The sequence below is a fragment of the Bos grunniens genome, chromosome 8 (assembly GCF_055505025.1).
Source record: "Bos grunniens cultivar Pamir isolate PY7600 chromosome 8, Bosgru_T2T1.0, whole genome shotgun sequence".
NCBI classification, from domain to species: Eukaryota; Metazoa; Chordata; class Mammalia; order Artiodactyla; family Bovidae; genus Bos; species Bos grunniens.
The window spans coordinates 102,320,186-102,337,974 of NC_141172.1; the positions used below are offsets into that span (position 1 = coordinate 102,320,186).

Sequence of the window (17,789 nt, forward strand, 5' to 3'; positions counted from 1 at the left end):
CTTAATACCTATGTTGTTTCTCGATTAATAGCTGTTAATATTAAACCAGTCTCTGAAGGGAACTGACTTGGAGATGTGCTAAGAGAGAAGAAAAGAGAGGTGGGGAAAAAAAGCGACTCTAGTGTTAGGCTAGAGAAAGATGTGGTAGGATAGAATACTTTTGAATACATTTATACTGTTTTGTTTTGTTTTGTTTCTGATTCTGAAAGAAGTGCTTGTTCCCTATGAAAATTTAAAAATGCTAAAAAACTCTAAGGAGGAAACAAAACCCTTTCTTATCCCACCTACCAGGTACAACTATTAATATTTTGGTGGGCATCTTTCTCATTAATCTATAGATTTGTAAACTTTTTTTTCTCATAATAGCAGGATTATATTTTGCATTTCAGTAATGTTCATCTATACTGTCATTCTTGGGCTTCCTTGGTGGTTCAGTCGGTAATGAATCTGCCTGCGATGTGGGAGACCTGGGTTTGATCCCTGGGTTGGGAAGATTCCCTGGAGGAGGGCATGGCAACCCATTCCGGTATTTTTGCCTGGAGAATCCCTAAGGACAGAGGAGCATGGCATGCTGCAGTCCATGGGGTCAGAAAGAATCGGACATGACTGAGCAGCTAAGCACAGCACATACTGTCATTATTGAAAGCTGCCAAGTATCAATCCGTCCCTGATTGTTGGACCTTGGAACTCAGCGATGAACATTTTTCAGGAACTTTGAATTACTCTTGGTCAAGTAGGATCCAACTGAACTCAAGCCTGTCGACACAGCATGACATTCCCATGAGTCCTGACCTTGGCTCATGTCTGCTTGCCCAGCTGGCAGTCAAGTCAGATTGGAATTGGGAACTTTTGTGTGTCAGGTTGGTTTGAACCTTGATTTGAAACTGTCCAAGCACTAACCAGCTCCTGTCTGGACCCAAGACAAAGCTTCTTGAGCTTTAGGTCCCATCACTTTTCTCCTGAATTCAGCATCACCAGCTGATGTGTGAGCTGAAATTCCCTGTGGGGACCAGCTCTTCAGACCCACAGCACCAGAACAACTCAAACCTCCAACGTAGCTCTGAGCTTCTCTGATGGGTTTCCCTTGGGGCTCAACTACTGTAAGTCCTGTGACCTTAGGAAGGGGATCAACTCAGCCTCCGTTTTTTCCTTTGTGAAACGGAGAGAATAGCGCCACTCCAGCCTAACTCACAGAGTTGGAAAGATCAAATGAAATGGTGCAGGTGAAAGTGCTTTGTAAACCGCAGTGCACCAGGCAAACCTGTGTTACCCTTGACAGTTGGCCTCTTGATATAGTGCGACGAGAAGGTGCTGATGCGAGCGTCTCTTGTTCTCCCAGACAAAGTGGACTTATCGGCTGTATGAGCTTCGGGGTGAAGTCCCTTCTGACTCCGGACAAGGTGGGTCCAAGGGAAACTTCTCGTAGAGTCAGGCCATCTCGGCCGGGGCTGGTACAGGCAGAGGCGTTTGTCTGGAAGCCCTGGGGCAGGGCTTCTATCTCTGAGATGGTACCCCACTGAGACCACACTGTCACCCGCGTGACCATCGCTCCCTCATCTTAGCTCTTTGATATCACAGACCAGTTGTGTGGCGGCTCCAAGTCTTCCCAGGAGGCTCTGAGTCCAGTGTCTTCTCTAAGGACACTGGTAGGTCCTTGAGAGCTCAGAGCAGTCCCTGCCCCGGAGGATGAAGGCTGGGTGCTTCTCGTAGTCTGTTCTAGGAGCCCCTTGACGTTGTGGGCCCAGGCTTGTGTTTCTGGTCCTAGCTAGTGCTCGGGGATGGAGTGAGTGTCCTGGTGGAACTTTCCTTCAGGCAGGTGAGGACTCTGGGATCTGGAGGGCCTTGTCTCTGGGTGGCCAGACCCTTACCCACCTCTACTTGGACTGCACTCCCCGCACTGGAGGCTTTTGAGCAGGGAAGGGAGTGCTCCCCTCGCACATCCCTGGAGATGTCCTGGTGACCTGCTCCATCCTGCCACCCAGCTCTGCGTCTTGGAAGTGAAGTCCGGGATGGGTGGCTGAGGACTCTATTCTGCATGTGGGTCACAGATATCTTAACTGCAGCCTTGGCTTTCCTTCTTGGGTGGAGATGTCCCTCCACCCCCACCTGGAGCCTGCTCAGGAGCCTCAGGTTGCCTGCTTTCCTCTCTTCCCGCCCTTCTGTTTTGTCAAGCTTTATTTTGCTCCTTCTGTGTACCAGGCTTTCCTGGTGGCTCAGGTGGTAAAGAATTTCCTGCAGTGTGGGAGACCTGGGTTTGATCCCTGGATTGAGAAGATCCCCTGGAGAAGGATATGGCAACCTACTCCAGTATTCTTGCCTGGAGAATTCCATGAACAGAGGAGCCTGGCAGGCTACAGTCCATGGGGTCACATAGAGTTAGACATGAATGAGTGACTAACACTTTCACTTTCTGTGTACTAGGAACAGTGCTAGGCACATCACAGAGCCTTGCATAGCCTAGCTGGGGAGGCGGGCCTGTGGGTTGACTTGCTCTTCAGGGACAAGAGACGGTGGGAATTCAGCAAAGGGGAGGACCCGCTCTGTCTTCAGGAAGGGCTTCCCGGAGGTGCAGGCATGGCAGCTCCCTTTGTGGAAGGGAGGCTTGCGTGTCTGTCCCTGTAGAGATTCTGCTCCTGAGGGAGGCACTCAGCGGATCGGTGGCTGCCTACCCCGTGCCCTCTGCCTTCTCTGAGAATGTCATGCCTTCTCTCACGACAGGAGGTCAATGGCTGGTACTACCTGCTGGGGGAGGCCCTGGGCCGGACCAAGCACCTGAAGGTGGCCAGGCGGAGACTGCGGCCCCTGAGAGGTGCGTGCACACCACCTTTAGCTCTGCCCAGACGCTCTGCTGGCCCGGGGCTCGCCTCCTCCCTTCCTGCATGGTAGCGTCGATCACTGTGTTTTGTGGCATGAGTCACCTCACCCCAGGCCACCACTAGACCCTGGGTCCAGGAACGTCTCACGGGCACCTGCTAGAGCATAGCCTCATGTCCATCATGCCTTTACTTTTCTGGTTGGGCTTTCCTTGGAGAGGGTTGTGGCCTGACCCCAAGTGGCTCAGCTCCCTTGGCCTCTAGATCACGGAGGGCTGGGCTTCTGGACCTTCCTGTGTGGCCCCCTCCTCAGGGTCAGTGGTCTCAGGACCCCCTACAGGCTGCCTGGCTGACCTTGGGGGACCCACCTCTGCAGACAGGCTGGTGGGCCCTGCTGTGGGGCCTGAGGATTTTTGCCTTGTGCTCTGCCTTTCCTGCACACAGACCTGGCTCCTGATCTCTGCCTGGCCCGAGCTGGGGCACTGCCACACCCTGGAGGCCAGCAGTGACCTGGGCCACCACGTGGGCCTGGAACCCTGGCCTTGGCCTCTGGGTGGTCTGTGGGACGGGTGCTTAGATGCCAGTAGAGACTTTCTGACTCTGCTGTGTCACCTTCCAGAACCGTTGTTGAGGACGCCGGGAGGTGAGGATGCTGAGAACGGGGAGAAACTCAAGGTAGGTGGGCCCAAGCCTGGGCAGGACTGACGGGCCCTCAGCACTGCTCTGGGCTCTAACTTGCTTCTGGTCAGTCCCTTGGCCCAGGAGACCCCTGAACAAGGCAGCGTTTGGTGCCTGAGACTCCGAGTCACTTGGTGCTTGGAGACCCAGGAAGTTGTGCATTTTTAAGAGGTTATTTCTGTGCTTTCCTCGGGTTACTCACGCTTGATGCAGGAGTAGGGAGATAGCCAGGCTCCGGTCCCTGGAGATGGAAGTGTCTGGGTCGTACTGACTTCCAGTCTCTTGAAGTCGAATCCTCCTTCCTGAGGTCCCCTCAGACCCTTGCTTACCCCAAGTGCTGTGACCCAGCTCCCCTTCAGATTTGGCACCCCCCTACCCCTCCTCTGGTGTCATGGAGTGGCTGTCACGGAGCCTGAGACCATGAGATGGGTTCTCACTTCTTTAGGGCTTCGAATCTGGAGAGGAACCTTCCCACGGGGATTCTGGGATATTTATCCAAATCCATCTCTTTGCCGGCCATGGGAGGTGATCTCTGGTTTCCCCTAACAACTCAGACAGGGAGAAACAAGCTCCCAGCGCTTGAGCAGGCCCGCTGTTATTCCCTAACATGACCCTCAGTGCCACCTCTGAGGTGGTTGTTAACTACCAATCCCCCAGATGAATGGGATGTGTAAGGTTCAGAGATGTTAGGTCACCTTCCATGGCCACAAGCCAGCAAGTAGCAGAGGTGGCATCTGAATTACGGCTTCAGGTATGGCTGCCTCCTGCAAGTGGCCTAGTTGGGAAAACAGGACAGTGATGTTTTCCGTGAGAACATGTGACATTTAGGTGTATTATTATCTATAAGACATTTTCCGTTTCATTTACTCAAATCATTCACTCATTCATTCATTAGGGTTTTTTAAAAATATATTTATTTATTTGGCTGTGCTGGGTCTTAGTTGCAGTATGTGGGATCTTCAGTTGCGGTGTGTGGAATCTAGTTCCCTGACGGGGGATTGAACCTGGCCCCCCCCTACTTTGGGGGCGCAGAGTCTTAGCCACTGGACCACCAGGGAAGTGCCTCATTCATTAGATATTTATTGAACATCTACATGGGCCAGGCTTTGTGCCACGTGCTGACCTATAGCTGTCTACAGTTCAGAGGTCCCTGTCCTCATGTGACGTTCAGTACGGCAGCCACTAGCCACCTATGGCTACTGAGCACTTGAAATGTGGCTAGTATGACCAAAGACCTGAATTTTAAATTTTACTTAATTTGAATTAATTTTAATTTCAACTGCAACTTGTGTCTAATCGCTAACATATAGGATAGTACAGTATTAGAGTAACTTGCCAGGCCTGTTTTCTGTGGCTTCGTGCCGAGTTTCAAAGCTTTCCTCCAGCTTCAGTGTGGGAGCTGAAAGGCCCCTCTCCGTACATGCTGAGCACAGAGGGGATGGTGACCTGGGAATGTCCCTGGGGATTCATGGGAATTGTGTGAGCGTCAACACGGCAGGTTTCTAGGTGACCTGGGAGAGTCCTGCTTCAGGCCGGACTTTGCACACAGACGCATCCTTGCGAGGTTGTTTGATTTTTCTGGGTTTGTATACTCGGAGATGTCCGTAGGACTCAGCAAGCTGGGGGTGATTGTCAGAGGCTTGGTGAGGGCACAGGGAGAACCCCGAAAGGTGTGCACGGGGTGATGGAGGCTGGGAGACTGGGGTGACCTGCCCACTGTCACAGCAACCAAAGCTGGGCTGGACCGAGGGACCCTCTCTGGCATCAAGAACGTGAGTGGCGGGGTCGTTTTCCTCAGGTGGGTGGAAGGGGCTCTCGGCTCCCCAGGCTGTGCTCTACAAGTCTGAGACTAAGACTGGGGCTCTGATCCCAGCCCCATCCCGCCCTGCTTGTCATCTCAACGGCTCCAGGCCCCCACTTCTTCACCAGTAAAGGGAGGAGGCTGGATTATCTGGTGAAATCGCTTCCTGACTTGACTTTATGGTCTGTCATCAAATGGCAACCCAGAGCAGTATTCTTGCCTGGGAAACCTATGGACAGAGGAACCTGGCGGGCTACAATCTATGGGGTGGCTGAAGAGTTGGAGACAACTGAGCGACTAATGCTTTCACATCAGCTCCTTAAAGCAGCCCATGTACATGGATGAGAAAACTGACTTTTAAGTGCCTTCTGGGTGGCAGGCAGACTCCAAATGTTTCGTATTCCCTGTCTTGACCTGGAAAGTCTGTGGGTGCAGCCCCCACCCCACCCCACCACGTCCCAAGCATCCTTAAGTCCTCAGGCTGAGTTCGTTACCTGTGTTTGCTACTGAGGACCCTGGGATTTGCAGGGGGAGGCGGCGTTGTTACAGGGTGGGCCGTGTTTTCTGCCTGGGTTCTCCTCCAGCCAGGAGTGTTTGTGAGAACACTGGAATCACAAAGTGGCCCATGGCGGAGAATGCAGCCAGAACAAAGGCGCCCTCTCCCCGCCAGGGCCGGGGGAATACTAACTAGTTGACAGGAATTTTAATATAAAACTCTCCCTCTTCCTTGTCATTCGGAGGTTTCAGGAAGCCTTCGGGCTTATCGTGCAGAGGCACACAGCACAGACAGGGCTTGGGGAGGTGAGAGGTGATTTCCTGCCATTCTTCTGCGGGGCGGGCTTCCCAGGGCGGTCATGCCAGGCTGACGGGGCGCAGTGCGGGCTCCCACTGCCGTGGGGAGAGTCGGGTTTTCATGGGGCGGCGGCCGAGGCAGGACCCGCAGTCATGAACCGCTTCAATGGGCTCTGCAAGGTGTGCTCAGAGCGCCGCTACCGCCAGGTGGGTGCTTGGCCCCTGGGCGGGAGGACCAGTCCACGGGGTGTCTTTAGGGGTCAGGGGTGGGGGCGCACCAAGAAGGGCTTCTGTCCCCGCAGGGCCTTCCTTCCCTCCTCCTGCCCCTCACAGGTTCATTGTGATGTGGGGGGAGGACAGAGGCAGGAACTGGACCCCAGGTAGCCTGTACCTGCCGCGCCTCCCTAGGGGCAGCCGAGGCCAGCCCTGTGCCATCCTAACCACTGGTGGGGTGGTGTCTGAGCCGAGACCATCTAGTTGATTTTCTGTCATTTTTACTTCGGAGGAGTGTGCGTTGCAAAGAGCATCTCCAGCCCAAGATTGGAAGTGGCTAGGTGGCTGAGCAACTGGATTTGTGTTTTTTGGGGGTTTTTTTTGCTAACTTTTCCTACTTCTGATGGGATGGCAGCTCCTGTCTTGTGTCATGTATGTTCGATTGTGTTTTAGCATGTGTTGGTGTGCGCTTGTGTGTGAGATAGGCTGTGTCTATGTGTCTGTATGCACACATGTTTCTCCTCCCCGGGAGCTGTGATGCTTTGAGGTGGGTTGAGAGCTCAGCTTCACTGAGGGTTTGCCTCTGAGGCTCCACTGTTAGGATGTGGGGCAGCGTGGGAAGGATGATCCCTCAGCCCACAGGACTCTTCTGAAATGTGAGGGACATTTTTTTCTTATAAAAAAGGCATGATGTAGGCAGGGTGAAGGCAAGGGATGTCCAGATTTTGGGAATATCCAAGCTGATGGGACTGTGGGATGACTCTTTAGTATACAATGTCCCTCTGTGTTTTAATGAACAGACTGGAATCTAGGTCATGAACTCTTTCAAACAGGCAGGCTTAGGTCTGGGGAGATGCTGAGAGGGGGCCTCCTGCACCTCATGCGGGACATGTGTGTTCTCCCTGCAGTCCCCAGCTCTCAGGGCCCTCTCACCCTCCAGAGCCTGTGGAGCAGCCCTGGCGACACTGGCAACTGGGTGGTAGGGTGGTGAGACAGAGGGGGCACTGGCTGGGAGGTTGAGAAGTCCTCGGGCATGTGGGACCACAGGTCTGAGGACCGGGGCTAGCTGGCAGTTGGAGTAGGGTCAGGCATGAGTGCCCCCAAGTCTGTGCCCAGGGCTCCAAGACTGAAGTTCCAAACGGATCCTCTGCCAGAATGTGGTGCAGGGCTGAGGGCACTAGCTTTGTGCCAGACCCAGGCTCTCATCCAGTTCTGCTCTTTTTGAGCTCTGGCTCTCGTGCACGGTATCTACCTCCCTGAGCTTCAGTCTTCCCGTCAATGGAATAGGATGATGATGTGATGGTGCCTGTGAGAGTAAATGGAATGTGTGTGAAGTGCCCGGTGCAGAGTGTTCAATAAATGTGGCATTTGGGGGTTGGGGTTGAAATCTATGACCCTCCATGATAGAAGGTCTGAAACAAGGCATGAAGGTAGAATGGAGGTGCTGGCATGGGAGAGATCCGGGAGCAGTAGCAATTCCTGCTCTGGACAGGAAACAGCAAAACCCACCCTGGAAGGATGGCCTCTGCTAGGAGTCGCTGAGATCCTAGAGCTAGGGCAGGGCTGCTCCCCTTGCCTCCTGACCCTGAGAGCTTCATTTGCTTTAGACCTTGGTTTTCTTCTCTGTAAAATGGCCACACTAAAACCAGCCCCGCATCAGGGCTGCAGTGATGATCATGTTCTCTGGAGACTGTCAGCGAGGTTGGTGGTCACGATGGACAGAGCATGATCCTGCTTCCTTCTCGCAATCCCACCCCTCGCACCAAGCACACACCCTCTCTTCTTCCCCTCTTCCCAGCTGGCCTGAACTGTTATCTGGACTGGCTCTGCTCAGGCTGGTGCCGAGAAAGGCAGAGAGGTCTCCTGTCCATAGTCCTGCCTGGATGTGGGGAGCAGGCTGCTTTGTTGGCTCACCCTCCTGTTCTCCAGATTCAGCCCTGGAGGCCTGAACCCAGACTCTCAGCACTAGGCACTGGGGCCTGTTTTTCAAAGCCGTGCCCCCGGCAGGAGGGGCATGGCCCTCACTGGGGTGATGGGGAAAGTGTTGGCATCCCAGCTTGGGCCTGGGTTGAGGGTCGCCCTAAGGCCCCTAAAGTCCCCGCCGATCACCTGGAGTGGACTGGTCTCCTGTCATCGTCCCTTGGCTTCAGCCTGGGCTTTCCACACTCACTCTAGAGTTTGTTTTTCTTTCTTTCTTTCCATTTTTTTCTCTTCCTGCCTTAGCTGTGTGTTTTCCCAGAATTCTTATGGGAACGGGGTATTTTCCTGCCCCCCCCCCCTTCCCCTTGTCTGTCAGATTTCCTGTTTTACAAACTCGCTTTGAATCCAGGCCCAGGGCTGGTGGGAAGCAGAGCCTCAGGGGCCTCCTGACAGCATCCAAGTGCCTTGGCCACCCCAGGCTCCCTGGCCCTCCCCTTTCCCATGCCTGGCCTTCAGGTCAACTGGCAGGTGAATGCCAGGCGCCCAACCTGGAAGAGGCAGCCCTTAAAGGAAGGAGATAGAAGTCTTCTCACAAGGCCGTGACCCTTGAGCTCCTCCAGGGTTGCTGAGCTGGCTTCCTCCTCAGCCTGCCTGGGGTGAGGGTGGGGGTGCCCTTTCCCTGTGCTGCACCAGGGCCCACCCCATGTCCAGGGAGCCAGACCCCTTTTCTGACTTCAGCTGCCTTAGTCTGTGGCTCTCATAGCCCTGCTCTGAGCAGCCAGGAATGGCTCTTGGAATAAGCAGGGGCTAGGCCTTCTGCACGCCCCCCAAAGCCTAACTGGGGTGTGCAGAGAGGGCCCGCAGCAAGGTCACACTAAACTAAACCAGCGGACCGCTGCTGGTGGGACACTGCCGTGCCATCCGCACGAACAGAGCGCTGGCTGGCTCCTGCCGTGCACCAAGTCTGTCTTCTAAAGTCAAAGCACAGAGGAGTCTTCCTAGCACCCTCCTCACCTTTTGCTCTAAGGGTCATCATGTCCCACTTTGCTTTGGAGAGGTCTGCATAAGACCAGGAATTGCCTGTTGCTTTGACAGGAGCATGCAGATGGCAGGGCCCTCTCAGGGAACTCCTGAAAGGAGGGGTTGTGGACCTGCCATGCACACAGGCCGCAGCATGCACAGGGAGGTCACCGGCTAGTTCAGGTTCAGCCGGGACTGTGCCCTCACTTGCCCCCTCACCTGGGACCTCTCACTGGATACCTGGAAGCCCTGACAGTAGATGGCCCTGAGACCCTCCCAGGATGTGTCCCCCGCCCCTTGGCCTGAGAGTGAGTGTGTGCATCCCTGTCTTCCCTCCCCTGTGTTCTGGGAGGGTAACTGGCAGCTCAGCTTCATCTCTCGGTCTTCAGCACAGGGCCAGCCCTGGGGCAATGCTCCATGAGCCGCTGGGGGAGGGAGGAAAGGACCGAGCAAGCAGTGGGGCTCAGGCGAGGTGGAGCCAGGTGGTGGAGCCAGGCAGTGCGGCAGGCCCTCAGGTAAAGGGCTAGGTCACGTGTCTGCCAGGGCTGAAGATGGTGACATGCACCTTCTGGGGCTCTGTCGGTCCCGGGCCTGGCTCACCTCCTGAGCTCCCAGCCTTCCTACTTGGCCCGCAACCCAGTGCTCAAGACGCCTGGGCCGAGATAGGGGTGGCGAGGGGCCGGCCAGCCTCCTTCTTGGCTCCAAAAACCTTGGAGAGGAAGGTGGCTCTGGGGTGGGGCCCGTGGGCTTCCCGACCTTGGAGCAGAGGCACAGCCTCCCGGCTTCTGGGATTAACTGGGCAGGGCTGTGTCCTAGATCACCATCCCGCGGGGGAAGGACGGCTTTGGCTTCACCATCTGCTGTGACTCTCCGGTCCGAGTCCAGGCCGTGGATTCTGGTGAGTGAGCATCTTGGGTGATGGCGGCCCTGGGCTTAGCAAACAAGATGTTGGAACTGAAAGGGGAGCCCCAGCCTGGATTGAAGAGTCCTGGCCTTTCAAAATGAAAAGAATAATATTTTTAAATGACCACAGATGAAAGTGAGGTCTATGAAAATACACCTACTCTTTTTTTGTTTTGTTTTGTTTTTAATCAAAGTGAAGATAGGCTTTTATATTTTGTTTCCCAGTCATTTCAAACAGGAACTAAACCTATATTTTCAGCAATGGCTGCATGGGAAAATGAGAATCATTTATGAACTTGATTTGGAATCAGTATTTTATCCTAGTCCAGCCTGATGAGCCCTTTAAAATAGTCATTCCCTCTCTACTTTTCACAAAGAAAAGACTTCTCCTAATCACAGAGTGAGCGTCCTAAGAGGAGAAGCTGGGATGTGGCGATCTGGGGGCCCCCCTTGCTTTGAGCCTGGCAGCAAGGAAGGGTTCTTGAAGGATGGGAGCTCCTGGGGAGGGAGGGGGCCTGGTGGGGAGGTTGGCAGCAGAGAGGTCAGCCAGTACAGGGTCTGCGGGCAGGGAGGAAATGAAGGCAAAGGGGCGCCTCCTTCAAGATCCTTCCTGAGCACCTCCAAGGTCAGGCCCTCATTCACAGATGAAGAAACAGAGGGGAGCAATCCTTGTCCAAGGTCACTGTGGAGGCAAAGGACCCCAGGCCCTCTGAGGGGTCGTGGGCTCCAGGAGTTTTCTTTGTCCCTACAGGGGGCCCGGCGGAGCGGGCAGGGCTGCAGCAGCTGGACACGGTGCTGCGGCTGAACGAGAGGCCTGTGGAGCACTGGAAATGCGTGGAGCTGGCTCACGAGATCCGGTGACCAGGGCGGCGGGCGGCCTGGGGCTTGGGGCTGCCTCGCACCTCCCCTCTCCTCCCCAGCCCTGGGCACACGTCTGGCCTGTCCCTCCTTCACAGCTGTGAGCCATTTGCTTTGCTCCTCAGGAAATCAGTTACTTGGCCTGAAACTGGAAGGTTCAGGCTCCAAGCGAATTTGAATCCCAGAGCAAAGAGTGGGGGAAGAAGCTCTCAGACACACCCTGTGGTTCATGGTGTGGCTCCAGGGGGTCGCTTTCTCCTTGAGCTCATTAGTTCTGCTACCTCAGAGCTAAGCCTTCTGTTTTCTAGGCTGGGTAGATGTTGCAGAGATTTTTCAGTTGTATAATTAAACAGTTAGTCTTTAAAATGTATCCTGGTACATGGTGGGTCGGTCGTGTCTGACTCTGTGCGACCCCATGGACTGCAGCCCGCCAGTCCATGGGATTCTCCATGCAAGAATACTAGAATGGGTTGCCATTTCCTTCTCCAGGGGATCTTCCCCACCCAGGGATGGAACTCAGGTCTCCCGCATTGCAGGCAGAGTCTTTACCATCTGAGCCACCAGGGAAGACTTAAAATGTATGGGACCCCTCAATTTTGACCCTCTGAGTTACAGTCCCATTTTAGGTTTGCTTCTAGAATGACTGGGTGAGGGGTTTACACAGGTGGCTTGCTTGCTTGTACTCTGTGTTCAGGAGGAATATCACTAGTTGAATCTGGTCTTCTTTCTTTATTACCAATGCCCTTCCCAGCCCCTGCCAGTCAACTTGAATTGACCTCAGGGACCCCTTTGCTGTCTCTGCTTTAGCTGGCCTCTGCATCCTTTCCTGTTCTAGCACTGGGGGCTGCCCCTGCCCCCTTCCCCTCTCTTTCTTTCTGCCCCCACAGGCCCCTACCCTGCCTGACTTAGGTCTCCCCCAGACTCAACTTCTGGAGAAGGAAATGGCAACCCATTCCAGTATTTTTGCCTGGAGAATCCTGTGGGTAGAGGAGCCTGGTGGGCTGCCGTCTATGGGGTCGCACAGAGTCGGACACAACTGAAGCGACTTAGCAGCAACAGCAGCAGACTCAACGTCTCTTTGTGATCCCCGCTCCCCGCCACTTCCAGGAGCTGCCCCAGCGAGATCATCCTGCTTGTATGGCGCATGGTCCCCCAGGTCAAGCCAGGGCCAGATGGAGGGGTCCTGCGACGAGCCTCGTGCAAGTCGACCCTCGACCTCCTGTCACCCCCCAATAAGCGGGAGAAGAACTGCACCCACGGGGCCCAGGCCCGGCCGGAGCAGCGCCACAGCTGTCACCTGGTGTGTGACAGCTCTGACGGGCTGCTGCTCGGCGGCTGGGAGCGCTACACTGAGCTGACCAAGCGCGGGAGCCAGCACACCCTGCCCGCACTATCCCGCGCCACGGCCCCCACCGACCCCAACTACATCATCCTGGCCCCGCTGAACCCCGGGAGCCAGGTATGGACGGCCGGTTCCGGGAAGGCGAAGGGCTGGGATCCCTGAGTGAAGCCACAAGAGGCAAAGACTCAGCTGTGTTGGGAAGAGCCTCCCAGGGGCTCAGTGTAGGGAGCAGGGACGCGGGGTAAGCGTTAACTCCACAGGGCCGTCCTGTCGGGCTGTCCTGGGCAGAGGGAGCAGCTGGGTCTTTGTGGTCTCAGGGCACAGATCCAGGACCAGGGGATGTCACAGGGTGGAAGATTTCACCTCTAAAGAAGGAAGCGCCTTCTGCCAGATGGCACTTTTCCATAGCAGAATGGGCCACGTGGTGGGCAGTGAGCGCCTGTCGAAGGAACTTCAAGATGGTGCGGTGGGATGATGGTGTGTGTGTATCCCAAGACACTGTTCCCCCGAGATACTCTGGGTAAAATGTGTCCTGAGGTCAAGGAAGCTTGAGAAATACCTCCTACTGTCTTCCTCTTGGAGCAGATTCCCAGTGCGTGCTCACCTGTTTGAGGCTCTGAGGGCATCTGCAGTGAAGAAGGTGGTTCACCCTTGTTCACCCGAGTGGTTCCCAAACTCCCCCGATGGCTTCACCCTTTGTAGCAGAGTTGTTAGCATCCCTAGGGCCAGTGTTCCACAGCACACGCTTTGGAACAAGTTGCCATCAAGGAAATTGGGGATCCAGCCAAGGGATTAAACTCGATGACAGCTAAAGCCTCACTATCCTCAAACATTCTGGAGGATTCTAGAGCCTGTGTTCCCTACAAGCCCCTTCTTGGCTCCTTAGCAGGATGGCGGTCTTGCCCTCATGCCCTGAGGAGCTTCCCTGCTATCCCCAGGCCAGGGCTGAGTAACCTGCCTGGTTGTCTGCCCCGTGGCTGGGCTGAGGGCTTCTCTGTCTTTCCGTTGCAGCTGCTGCGGCCTGTGTACCAGGAGGACGCCATCCCCGAAGGTGAGTCTGTCCTCTGCTGCCCTGCCCTCCGAGCCCCAGAGAGATGGCGAGGTCAGCTGCCTCCAGCTCTGGCTGGGAGGCCTTCCCAACAGAGTCAGGACCCCCCAGCAGACTGACACAGACTGTCTCCTCTTGGGCCCTCTCCTCCCTCACTGAGCCAATGTCTTTCCTCCTCGGATCCTGAACTGAGAAGGAGGCGAGGGCATCTTTTCAGAACAGCTTAGGAGACGGTGTTCAGAACTCAGGCACTCAGCTGAGATTCGCCCAACGTGGTATGTGCGTGTGCTCAGTCGCTTCAGTCCGACCCTTTGCGATCCCATGGACTGCAGCTCACCAGGCTCCTCTGTCCGTGGGATTCTGCAGGCAAGAATACTGGAGTGGGTTGCCATGCCCTTCTCCAGGGGATCTTCCCAACCCAGGGATTGAACCTGTGTCTCCTGCATCTCCTGCATTGCAGGCAGATTACTACTGAGCCACCAGGGAAGCCCCTCAACCAATGTTACTAAGTGTATGGTGCTTAGGCACCGTGGTCAGGCTGACACAGGAAAGAGGCATGGAATTCAGAGCTGGGAGGTCCCAAATTGGAGTTGTGTGAGTTTAAACAACTAATGACCCCTCACTGAACCTCGGTTTCTTTATCTATAAAACAGGGCTGATAATTCCCACTTTAGAGGGTTGTCAGAAGGGATAAGGGAGATAATGGTTTTGAGTAGCAGCCTGTTTACTGAGCGATGCTACACAGAAGATAGTTGTCTTTGAAGTGCACAAACGTCTCTGCTGTTTGAATGGATTTTTCTCTCTTGTCCAGAAAATCCTGGCTTTAGTTTTTAAGGGCCAGTGAGAGAAGCTGGTCTCAAAACCAGCACCTTCTCCCAGGAGGCCTGAGGTGTCAGAGTTGATGCTGGAGTGGGCTGGGTATTCTTTTAGGTCCTTTCTGCAATGGCTGAAGGCCAGATGGGATCTGGAAGGCTGAGACCAGCCTTACCTGGTGGTCCATGGTACTGACCCTGATTTCCTTGAGACCTCCTGCCTTGAGAATGGCCTTTTCCAAGCCACTTGCCGACCTGCTCCCTTCCAGTCCCCTCTGTCAGTAGCATGAAGATGCTTGCTGAGAGCAGGTGTCTTTTTGGGGGAAAGGGCTGCCACCAGGCTCAGGGTTGAGAATGGAAGGCATCTTCGTTCTCTCCAGGTGGGGCATTTGGGTGTTTGGGCTTGATTGGTTGGAGGTGAATCCGTGTTCCTTCCAGAGAGAAGTCTGATAATGTTTCAATGCTGAGTTGGTGCATTAGGTTAAAGAGGAGACATCACTGCTAAACAGTGACCCCATTAAGGGCAGGGCCTAGGCCTTCTCCTCTCCATGTGTCTGTGCTGGTCCCAGGGTCTGACAAACAGCAGGTACTCAACAGAATTTTAATTGAGTGACCAACTGAAGGGGATTGACTTCGGTTGCCGCTGAGGGTTTGCAGACTGCTCAGGGGGGAAGGGAGGTGGACAGGTGTGTCCCTGGAGGCGGGCAGGTGTGGATCCTTCTCGAGAGATGCCTCCTGGTGTCCTCCCAACTTCTATCCAGGCTTTGGTTCCCCTCTGACAGTACAGTACTTAGCAAACCAAGACGGGCACAGTCATGCGGGCCGTGGGAAGAGGGACAAGTGAGGAAATGATGATGCTGTTAATAACAATGGTAACTTTTGAATGCATTATATTAAGAACTTGACCTGACTTCATTTATTCTTCATGAGAATAATTATTTGGGAATTCAAGGACTTTTTTTTCTCCTTACCAGGGATCGAGCGTTACTGGCTCCTGGTCCTCGGGTTCAGAGGAAGGGGTGGAATTCAGGGCACAGATCTTCCCTTAAATGCCCTGAGGGGTCTCCAGAGGCCAAGGCTGTCAGCACTGTGCCGGCTTCTGTCCCCTCCTCTGGCTGGGCTACTTGGCCTCCTGGTCTCCTCTCAGGAGAGGAGTTTGAGCCAACCTGAGTTGAATGGGGTCTGGTGCCCTTCTGGGGCCTGGGGTGCCTGCCCGCTTGTCATTGGCATTTTCTCCCAACCTGCTGATGCCCTGGCACTGTCCCCTGCCCTGTGAAGATGGCCCAGGCTCAGATTCTCTGCTGCTGGGGTGGGATGACTACCAGGGCTCTCCTCAGAAGCTGAGTAATTACTGTGCTTAGTCAGTGAAGCAGGTGTTGAAGGGGTGGATCGGGGTTTGGACCAGAGTGTGCAAGTGATAGCATTTGGGAAAGGTAAGGAGCTTGCCTTCACAGAGCTCCGTAGCTGGGTTACAACTTGGACTGTTTCTTTAAAACAGATATTTCAAAAATCAGTTTTGAAGAATCAAGCCCACTTGCTACACATTATCCAGGGTGTGTGGACAGGGGACACGAAGACACACCACCTAGGTGAGGGTGATCCCACTTTGTACCAGTTACTGTTCAGATGACCCTAGGCAAGTCCTCCAGTCACTCCAGGCTTCAGTTGCCTTGACTATAAAATGGGACTGCTTCCCTCCTGAAGGCAGGGGTATGTGTCGAGTGGCTTACCCATGACTTTCTAGGCCCAAGGCGAAGATTCTATGATGCCCTGTGCAGCTGGGGCTCGGGAAGGAAAGAAGTGGATGCCTTTAAAGGTCAGACCGGGGGCCACAGGACCCAGATTTTGGCATTAGCAAACCCAACCCATCTGCTGCTGCTGCTGCTAAGTCGCTTCAGTCGTGTCCAACTTTGTGCGACCCCAGAGATGGCAGCCCACCAGGCTCCACCGTCCCTGGGATTCTCCAGGCAAGAAAATTGGAGTGGGTTGCCATTTCCTTCTCCAATACATGAAAGTGAAAAGTGAAAGTGAAGTTGCTCAGTCGTGTCCGACTCTTCGAAACTCCATGGACTGCAGCCTACCAGGCTCCTCCGCCCATGGTATTTTCCAGGCAAGAGTACTGGAGTGGGTTGCCATTGCCTTCTCCCCAGCCCATCTAAGTTGGGTCTGTTTTGCCTTGTCAGTCCTGTGTAGTTTCAGCTTGTCTGGTCTAGGCTTGGTTGTGTCAGATTAGACTAGTTCCAGACTGACCCTGGGATCCCCCTTCATGGTACGGTTTGTGGCTCAACATCCTCGTCTTAATGCCAGCCTTGATGAGTAGATTATTCATCGACTTGGGTTTATAATCTTCGTGCCCTCAGACTCTGGTACCATTCACCAAACCCTTGCCCATCAGGTCTCTTGTGGAAGCCCCCGCCTGCCCTGGGTCAGCAAGGTAGCAGTCCGTGTTATTTCTACTTCGCAGTGGAAAACACTCTGGCTAAGAGGGCGATGGAGCCTGTTCAGAGTTGCACAGCCAGTCTCCAAGGAGGCCAGTGCTCCAGTTCAGGTGTCTGGTCCAACTCAAACCCAGTGCCGAGCTTGAGGGCCAGGATGGGTTCTTTCAGCAGAGGCTGCCAGCACAGCGCCCTCTGGGGCTCCGTCCAGGGTCAGAGCAGATGAGGAGCTGTGAGAGTGTCTGGCCGTGCATCTGGCCCCCACCCCCATCCTGGCTCATGCTCTTTCTCCTCTAAGTGACTCCTTGAAGAGGCAGGAAGTGGTTTAGGTTATTATAGTTTGAGCGCTGCCCCAAGATACTGCTGCAATAGGTGGTCACTTGTGTGTGTGGGGGGAGGGATGACTTGTTTTCTCACCTTTCTCTGTGAGAAGGGGCAGGGGGTGGGTGGAGGAAGCAAGGGTGAAACCTTCTGAGCTGGTTTTTCCTCTGAGGCCCTGGACTGCGCGTTGGTGGGGAGCTTCCCCGAGATGTAGCTGGGGTCAGGTCGCCTGTTCACTCCCTGGTTGCCAGGATTGGGGGTGGTGAAGGAGACCTAGTGGGCTGGGCAAGCAGATCAGGAAGGGCTGGTCAGTTGCCCGCCTGGCAGCAGGGACTCTTGGAAGGGGCTCAGGTGTGTGTGGAGCTTGAATACCCTGGAGTTTGTCTCCTACTTGCTTATGTCCAAGAATTCCTGACTTTTTAGATACTCCATGTTGTGCACCTCTGCCCATTGGATGAGACACGATAAAGACCTGTGTGCCACTCCTTGTCCAGTGCAGGGCATGTGTCCTGCAGTGTCCCCTTATAGAGGGACTCCCTGCAGCCCTCGGCTCTCTTCCCTGGGGTCGGTTCATTCTCGTTCTCTCATTTCTCCTCTCTTCTCTCTTTTCTGATGAGAATAATTTCTGATGGCCAAGCCAGGGAGTACTTCCTGTCTGTGATGAAGCCGAGGCTTCCCAGTGTCCCTGGAGCACCTGATCAACTTCCTTTGCCGAGTGAAGGAATCACAACAAGAACCACAATGAGTTAGCAGCTCACTTTCATGGCCCGTTACCCAGGTCCCAGGCGTTGTTCTAGGGGCTCTACTTGGAACCCCTCCTTTAGCACTCATGG

At 54.5% G+C, this 17,789-nt stretch overlaps 1 protein-coding gene across 9 annotated transcripts in view; it reads left to right on the top strand.

Annotated features, from left to right (window-relative positions):
• RGS3 (regulator of G protein signaling 3) overlaps nucleotides 1-17,789 on the top strand; it is a 139,622-nt gene that overhangs the window by 35,493 nt on the left and 86,340 nt on the right. For 5 of the 9 annotated variants that reach the window (XM_086316114.1, XM_086316119.1, XM_086316116.1 and 2 more), the window contains exons 6-12: nucleotides 1,340-1,400; nucleotides 2,719-2,809; nucleotides 3,433-3,488; nucleotides 10,054-10,135; nucleotides 10,892-10,997; nucleotides 12,106-12,457; nucleotides 13,352-13,391. In XM_086316114.1, coding sequence (XP_086172240.1) covers nucleotides 1,340-1,400; nucleotides 2,719-2,809; nucleotides 3,433-3,488; nucleotides 10,054-10,135; nucleotides 10,892-10,997; nucleotides 12,106-12,457; nucleotides 13,352-13,391 — 788 coding nt within the window. Of the gene's footprint in view, nucleotides 1-1,279; nucleotides 1,401-2,718; nucleotides 2,810-3,432; nucleotides 3,489-6,067; nucleotides 6,292-10,053; nucleotides 10,136-10,891; nucleotides 10,998-12,105; nucleotides 12,458-13,351; nucleotides 13,392-17,789 lie in introns of those variants that run through there. The other 4 variants (XM_086316113.1, XM_086316117.1, XM_086316118.1 and 1 more) reach the window with 4 other exon arrangements.